At 50.9% G+C, this 8780-nt stretch overlaps 1 protein-coding gene across 1 annotated transcript; it reads right to left on the bottom strand.

The window, feature by feature from the left end:
• Positions 1-521: 521 nt before the first annotated feature.
• il17ra1a (interleukin 17 receptor A1a) lies at positions 522-7799 on the bottom strand. Its single transcript, XM_084489894.1, has 11 exons — positions 7534-7799; positions 6950-6974; positions 6652-6798; positions 5950-6071; positions 5609-5735; positions 5476-5523; positions 5235-5374; positions 3665-3739; positions 3280-3355; positions 3052-3168; positions 522-2303 (listed from the first exon to the last, which is right to left on the bottom strand). Exons 1-11 carry the CDS (start codon positions 7621-7623, stop codon positions 685-687), a joined length of 2586 nt encoding a protein of 861 aa, XP_084346020.1. The 5' UTR covers positions 7624-7799; the 3' UTR covers positions 522-684.
• Positions 7800-8780: the final 981 nt, after the last annotated feature.

Raw genomic sequence — 8780 nt, forward strand, 5'->3', positions numbered from 1 at the left:
CTCACTTGGCTTAGCAAAAGAGGATAAACAATGAAAGGTTGAATAAGTTCACACACGTTGGGTTTCTAAAGTCCACAACACACCACAAAATGGTGCATGCGAAGTCGTCGCTATTTTGTGACACACTCTTAGCTTCATCATTTGACCCTTGATCACTTCCAGGTCAATGACTCATTAATCCGATGGGGTTCACATAAGGAAAGCAAATATTCTACCTGTACAATGCGTGTTATCAATATTGATATGACCAATTGTATGTACTGTAGACTGTACAGCAGAGTATTTATGTGGTTGAAAAAAAAAACGTCAATAAATCTCGAGAGATAGTACCACGTCGAATTGAGTGCTTTTCATTTCTGGGGGTGTCAATAATACAAGTGTTTATTAATCTGAGCGGCAGCAGCTCAGGAGGTAGAGCGGGTCGGCTGGTCACCGCAAGGTCGCTGGTTCGATCCCCCCGGCTCCTCCTCCTCCTCCCTAGCTGTGAGTGTGGAGGTGTCCCTGAGCGAGACGCCCTCACCCTGACTGCTCCTGACCCCGCTGGCTGGCTGTCGCCCTGCGTGGTCGACGCTGACGCCGTCGGTGTGTGAATGAATGAATGGGTGAATGTCAGGCGATATTGTAAAGCGCTTCGGATTACAGCGCTGTATAAAAGCCGTCCATTTTACCGTTCATCATCGTCATCTATGTGAGGCCGGTCTGAAACAGCTCCTGCTGCAGCCTGACCAGCGCTACCAGCGGGTCCGTCTCGGGCCCCCCGCCGCGCTGGGACGGCTCCGTGGAGCTGTAGCCCTGGTCGGAGCCCGTGCTGGGGCCCTTGTTGGAGGGCCCCAGCAGGAGCTCCGTCTCCTCCACCTCGACAGGACGGGGGCCCTCCTCCTCCTCCTCCATCTCCTCCTGCAGCAGCAGCAGCTGAAGCTGAAGCTGCCGCAGGTTCTCAATATCTGAGTGGGACGGGTAACGAGGGGGAGCCGCCGCGGGACCTCGCTCGGCCCCGGGGCCGGGGCATGAGAGCACCGGGGTGCCTTGCTCCTGCTCCTGCTCCTCCTCCTCCTCCTCCTCCTCCTCCTCCTGCTCCTCATCATCCTCCACGGGGCCACGACCTCCTCCGGCGTCGTCCCGGCCGCTGACCCCCTGCTGACGCCGTTCCTGCGGCGGCTCTCGGAGCGACGGCCCGGCCAGGAGCACGCGCTGCTGCTGCCGCTGCTGCTGCTGCCGCTCCACGGCGCCGTCGCAGCCCTGCGGACACTGACGGGTCACCGACCCCAGGGGCCGGTTGACCAGCGGCGCGTTCACCCAGTATCCCGGATCCCGGGACGGGGGGGGGTTCACCCTCGGCTCGACGGCCACCACCACGGAGGAGGAGGAGGGGGTCGCGTCGCCGCGGTCGAGGTTCAGTTCGGGCATCAGCACGTGCACCGAGGCGGCGCCGGCGTTCCGGATCACGGCCGCGTTGACGAAGACGGGGTCCCCGGGGTCGCGGATCAGAGGAACCTGCTGCAGCACGGCGGCGGCGGCGGTGGGGACGACGACGTCCGCCGCGGGGGGGGGTCGGTTCAGCAGGTTACGCCGGGCCACCGCGTCCTCCTCGCTGGCCACGCACTCCGCCTCGAACCAGCCCGGGTTCTCCGTCTGGTAGGCCCTGAAGGTCCGGAGGGCGTCCCTCAGGGCGCGGCCCGACGGGCAGTTGAAGTACTCCTCCCTGCCGATGCCCTCGATGTGGTTGACGCGGCCCGGCTGGTACTTCTCCATCTCCAGGACGCGGAAGAACAGCTCCTCAAAGTGCTTCATCAGCCGGTACTTGACGGCGATGTCGAAGACGGACGGCACGTCGCGCTCGTCGCTGACGTCCTCGAAGTACGCCACGACGTACTTCCCCAGCGCCGCCGGCTGGTGGATGCTGGGCAGGAAGAGGTTGAGGAAGGGCACCAGCACGTCGTCGTTGGGCGAGAGCACGTCCTCCGACAGCAGGACCCGCCGCTCGCCGCACATGGCCCGCCACTTGGCCTGCACGCCGCGCGAGCACAGCACCAGGATCTTGTCGAGCGGGTGCAGCAGCTGCCGCCGCTGCCACTCCAGCCAGCGGGGGGTGCCCACCGCGCCCACCGTGGCGGCGTCCAGGAGGTCCACCAGCACCTCCGTGCCGCACTTGGACTTGAGGAAGGCGCAGAGGCTGAGCACCACGGCGCGGTACAGCGGGTGGTCCTGGGAGTAGATGACCAGCAGCTTGGGCGGCCGCGCGTCCGGCCAGAGCCGCTCCTCTCTGATCGGCCGGGAGGTGAGGTGGGCGTCGCTCCGGCCGACTGCCGGAGTGGTGCGACCGGGAGGATGACATGGGGGGGGGGTATGAGGCAAGGCAAGGCAACTTTATTACTTTATTTATTATATATATTTATGCACTTTTCATACACAAGGCAGACTCAAAGTGCTTCACATATAAACATTGTCATACAATAAAAGAAAACAATAGATAAAGTAGATAAAAAATAAAGGCAAAGTTTAAAAAAAACATTTTAGAAAGTGAGAAAATAAAGGCAAAGTTACTAATCAAATAAAAAATAGAAGCGTTGTAGATTTAAGATTTAGCAGAAAGCTAAAGCAAACATAAAAAGTCTTCAGTCTTGTTTTAAAAGCTGTCAGAGTTGGGGCAAGTCTTAAGTCCTCAGGGAGTTTATTCCAGCTATTTGTTGCATAGTAACTAAATCCTGCTTCCCCATGTTTCGTGTTGACTCTGGGGATAATTAACAGATTGGTCTCAGAGGATCTTAGTGGCCTAGAAGGCTTATGTAGTGGAAGCATATCAGTTAAATATTTTGACCCTAAACCATGTAGGGATTTATGAGGTGAGATTCAACTTGTCGTTGAGCAGAGTACAGGTACAGAGCCAATGAAGCGCCGTTGACATCCGACCAGAAGTGCAAAGGAAGCATTAAGTAGCGAAGGACAGGTTGAGTACGGTATTCTGTGCCGTTATTATGAGCGTCTTAAAAGTGTGTTCAAACTGGACCAAATAAATGACCAAAGTGGAAACGAGCATAACATTCGACTCACGTTTTTTAGGCTTTCGGATGACAAATATAATAACTGCTGCTATCACCACACAGAGGAAGACCATCCCGAATCCAATCCATAGCATCGGCATAGGGGTAGGATGTTTGGCTGGTAGCTCTGTAAAATGTGAACAGAGGTATATTGACGACACTGTTAGAGCTTGTAATAACTATGTGGCCACACAGATTTGACCAGTATGGCTATGGCTGTAGTAGTTAAGTAGTTCACCGATGCCTCTACAGATAGAGAAGTCCTTTCTTTTCCTGCTGCAGTGGTCGTGACATTCTGGGAAGTAGGGCTGGATCTGTGAGACAGATTCACAAAATGAACAATAGTGATTTTTACAAATAAATCAAATTCTTTGCCTGAAGAAGACCCAATAGGGTTGAAACGTTGCTGTGAATTTTTCATTAAATTAATATGGGAGCTTATGTAGTGCTGCGGACATCACATTTCTTTCACTCTATATATTACTTTATTTGTCCTGCACTTGGCCAGAAGGTGGGATGTGCGCACAGCTTCTTTTTTGTACTTTATAAATCAAAATCTTTCACACAAACTGTTATCATTACAGAGATGAATGGATGATCCTCCAGACGGTTTCAGACGTTACCTCTACGGCCATCTGGCAGCAGCTCTCAGGCCAGTCCTTGATGTTGAACGTCACATTCAATGACGTCATGTTGTTCTGGAAAGACACACAGAACAGAACAGTACGTGAACGCGCCGGCCATACATTCTCACCGTGCAGCGTCTTCCAAGGGGACGTAGGGAGGACCTTACTGCTGAGATGTATTCACTGTGTGACCCTGAACATTTAGGTTAGGGTTAGACATCGCCACCTGACCCAGTTCCAACCGTAGTTATTCGGTGACTGTTTGGTTTATCAAACCGTGAATCCAGCCCCTGTACGTTTGATCATTGACCACACAGCTTTTTGGGACCTTAGTTGAACCTCACTACAACGTGGCCCAGGCAACAAGGCCGAGAGAGCCGAGCACAGATAGACATGCTCACCATCCATCTCTCTGTGATCCCATAACGTTCAAATCCCTTCATAGCAAAAACAAACCACACAGCGCAACCCTGTTTTCATCAGACAGAAGGGCCGTTCCACGATGACAACGAAGCACAGTAAAAGACTGCGATAGATCCATATAATCGGTTGCCAGGAGAGAGGGCTGCCGTCTTGCCCTCTTGTGGTTTTTACTCTACGCCTGTTTGGTTTGTCATTTGTCATCGGACGACTTCAGGTTAGTGGATAACGTGTGGCCCTTTGAGATCTCAGCCTGTACCCAAACAGTTGACTTGAGCCCGCTTTGGATAGAAAGGTTGAGACCTGAAGATTAATATCCAACTGAGAACACAACGGAAACTGCTTGTGTACAAACACAGTCCTAGCCCTTATCTTTCAGAGAGGGGTATGTGTTCTCAATGATTTACGCAGCGTGAGCCAAACCGTAGACGGGGCCACTCCTTAACCACTGCACCAGGGGTAATGTGGCGAGGAGTAGAACTGGTTTGTCAAAACCAACAGTCTAGCCAGACCTACAAACCACGAACATGTAGCAATATTTGATTTGATGATTGCTACCGGATGTTAATCCAAGTCACACTCACATGTTTACATTGTCAGAGAGGCTATTAGAGATAAGTCTTTCTCCTATTGTTCGGGATATGAAGAGTGAGTGAGTGAGTGAGTGAGTGAGTGAGTGAGTGACTGACATAGAGAGAGCACAGAAGATAAACACGACCATAAAACATCAGGGTAATTTCCTGCGCAGCATCCTGTGTTCTAGAGAGAACTGGGGCAAAGCCAGGTGTGGTTGAACGTTACAAATCATTTTTGGGTGTACAGCGTTTTTTTTTTTTCTCTCGTGTTACGCAGGGAGGAAACACGACGAGGCTTTGATGAACCACATCGTACCACACAGAATTAGCAGGAAGGCGTAAAGCGGGCATTACAGCAAAGCCACTGACGCACTGATGATGATTCCACGGACTAAAGAAGGTACCGGGTACCGTTAAAGGTCCCATGACAAGCCGTTTGAAAAAATCGGCCTCTTCTGACATCAGAGGTGGCTGTGTCCACCTCTGGTGTATGACGGATAAGATGAGCGACGTTTGCTATACGGTCCACTGGGGTAGGGCTGGTATCTTAACAAAGACAAAGGACACTTTACCATGTAGGCGTCCTTTCGTTGATGGATCCTTTGACAGAGGACGACCACGAGGTAGCGCCGGGCCAGGGCGTGGGGGATGAAGCCCACAGACAGCGTGTGGGCGTCAAACGCCTCCGTCACGTTGGGACACCAGAGGCTTCCTGAGTGCGCACATGTCGACCACGTCGTCACGTCACAGCTCAACTCGGCCCCTGCAACAGGACAGTTAACTAAAGTGTGCGGTGGTTGTGTTTTGACTCACCTCTCTGGACGCAAAACTTGCTCTTCTTTAATATGGGATGTTTGCAATCTAAGAAAACAGTACAATTCGTGAGTGTAGTCACAGGTGACGACGAACAGGAAGGATGCTGTGACCGTATATAGGCAGGTCCTACCTGGGACGGTGATCTCCTTGTGGACCTTGTAATGGCTGTGGAAGGGCTCCGGTTTGGGGAGGTTGAAGACGGAGACCAGATAGGTCTGGCCGGGGTCCACCATGACCGTAGAGGCCGAGAAGGACCACTAGAAGAAGAGATCAAACACTGTGAGTGTGTGTGTGTGTGTGTGTGTCGATTAGCAAAGGCTAGTTCATTAGCCACAACTATTGCAAGCCTTAAAAACAAAAAGCCTTTGGGAACATCGGATCTCACTCACTCACTCACTCACTCACTCACTCACTCACTCACTCACTCACTCACTCACTCACACACTCACACACTCACACACTCACACACACCTTCTCCCCCGACGGATTCCTGGCGGTCAGCCTCTGGGAGAAGGAGTAGCGGACGCAGAGGAACTGGTTGGTGTCCGACAGCATGACGTTCAGCTCCGTACCGTTCAGGTGACTGATGCTCCCTGTGTGTGTGTGGAGGCACACAAGATTCTGATCAACCTTCTCCTTAATGTGAGCCCCCCCCCCCCCCCCCACAGGGAACCAGGGGGGGGGGGGCGGGGGCATGGTGCCTTCTATTTGTCCACCCGACTCGATCTGCGAGTCGGATTTCCGAGTTACGAACCGGAAGTTGCAAATAGCACGCCCCCCCGAGGTCGTAAAAACGACTCGTCAACTCGTCTGAACTCAGAGGACCCCGAGTTCAGTAACAAAGACGGCTACTCCGAGCATCACATGTAGTAAACATTGTGGTTTTCTACTATTTTAAGCACTTGTGTTTTTGTTTGTAACCAAATGAAGAAGTCGTACACACAGCGCTGTATACTGTTACCTATAGGCATGTCGTTACAGTCTTATTATGTGTTAAATACCGCCTAGTTTGTAGCTTGTGCCGCTGAAATTGGCTCGAGACGCGAGAGGTCACTCGTTTTTTTACGAGACGGATGTGACGTCACATCCCGAGCTGCAAGTCGCGATTAACGAGACAAATAGAAGGGCACCATCACTCTCACGGTTAGTTAACTTAGGGGCGGGCGTACATACCGTCGTCCACCATGTTCCACTTTGCGTGGATCACCGGGAACACGTTCCCCTGCGCGTCCTCTCTCGTCTCCCAGCGGGCCTCGAGAGCCTCCGGGGCCGCGGGGATGTACTCCGACCTGTCCGACAGACGATTGCCCTTGCAGTTATCTGAACACAAGGCGACGGGGTAAAGAAGACCCGTGGTTAATTAAGTCAAGGTGATCCCAGAACCAAGCCTATACGACTCACTCACAGTCACAATACATAGGCGAGAAAATGAAATGAAAGTGCGTGAGTGTGTGGACGCGTTAACACTCACGGATGCGGACTTTACATCTCAAACCCTGCGAGAAAACACAAACACAAAGCCCATATTGTTAGGCGTCAAATACAATTTCAACATCATTTTTTAAAATTATTATTATTATAGGCTACACCACGTTTAGTGATTAATTCATTATCGGATAGGACCACTACTACACAATACACACCGGGGCTACACCTATGTATGTATACGCAGGGGCGGACCGTACTGTTAGGCAAACCAGGCACTTGCCCCGGAGCCCCAGGCCCCATAGAAGGCCTTTTGGGGCCCCCAAAATGCCGTCTTTATATTTCTTCCCCATACCTATATTGTTTTTATAAAAATCCCGTCATAATAGCAGCGCCGGGATGTCCAATTACTCACACATTGACGGTCGCGAAGCAATCATGCAACTTCGGTACCCCCCCCCCCGTCGTCAACAATCCTGTCCGCCCGCAATTGAACACTCCCCCCCCCCTCAACAATTCTGGTCACCTTTGCCTGGAGCCCCCAAAGGGCTAAGTCCGCCACTGTGTATACGTGTAGGCTATAGCGGGCTGGTATATAGGCCTATTATTAATATTATATTTAGGCCCTACCTGTTGAGAGCAGTCAGTGGACGACCCGGGGACGATCCGCAGACCGAGAGACGCGTGGAGGAAAATCAGGACGAGATACATACGCAGCATGGTTACTGCTGGTGGCCCGGAGCGACTCGGTCAATCCCGGTCAGTACGCACTTTGGATCCATTCTACGTCCGATCCGCGCTTAAACAGGTCAACAAGTGGACGGCGAGAGGTTGTTTTGACGCCCTGTTGTGGCCTACAGGACAGGACAGGACAGATCCGATCAGACAAACGCCCGTTTGTGTGTGAACTTCCTGGTACACATGCAGAGTGTGCGTGTGTGTGTGTTCCTGGACTTCCTGAAAGTTCATTAAACTATAGGTAGTCACTGCGAACGTGATCGTACATGTAGATGAGCATGCTTGGCATTTTTTTTTATTCCGGTTGTATTGGACTGCCTCTAGGATCGTGGTTGTAGACAATAAAGACAAATGGATGTGAGTGACAAAGTCTTTATTGAAGGTTTTGCTGCATTAAGACGAATAAACATCTCAACCGGCTATGGATAATGTTAGTTGGCACACAGATCAATATCTATACACACATTTGTATTGAATAAATAATAATTCATCTGCTAAATATGTAGAGTTGAATACAAAACGGTGACGCACCGTCAAAATAATACACCTGTCACAATACACCTGTTTTGCAATATTGATTGAATAATAGATAGATTCATAGTTATGCCTTGGTTTCTGAACTTCTGAATCTCGCAGGTGTTCGTTGCCTGTAGCAATGTGTCGTTCGTTGCCTGTAGCAATTAGTATAATTACTAAATAACACAATTAAATCGCAGTGTAGCTTTCTCACCACAAGGGGGCAATAAAGTACCATTATATGAGATACACGAATATGCTGGTACTTGTTATAATATAGATAACACTGCAGTAGACTATCGTTAGCCTGTTGCCATACAACCAAATGCTAAAAGTAAATCCAGTAGGAGTCATGGAACTCATCAAAGTTGTATTTTCATCGATTTATTCACTTCTATTTAGCAATGAATGACATCTTGGCAGCACCGATCCTATAGGGTAGTCTAGTCTGCCATGGGGCCTACAATTGTCTATACGATGACATTTCTCTAACCACACATTTGATCACATGCATGTTCCCAAAATAATGAAAACGTTTTGCCTTCAAACTGCACCTTACGTGTGTGTGTGTGTGTGTGTGTGTGTGTGTGTGTGTGTGTGTGTGTGTGTGTGTGTGTGTGTGT

The sequence above is a fragment of the Micromesistius poutassou genome (assembly GCF_964030765.1).
Source record: "Micromesistius poutassou genome assembly, contig: SCAFFOLD_1530, whole genome shotgun sequence".
In the NCBI taxonomy this organism is placed as follows: domain Eukaryota; kingdom Metazoa; phylum Chordata; class Actinopteri; order Gadiformes; family Gadidae; genus Micromesistius; species Micromesistius poutassou.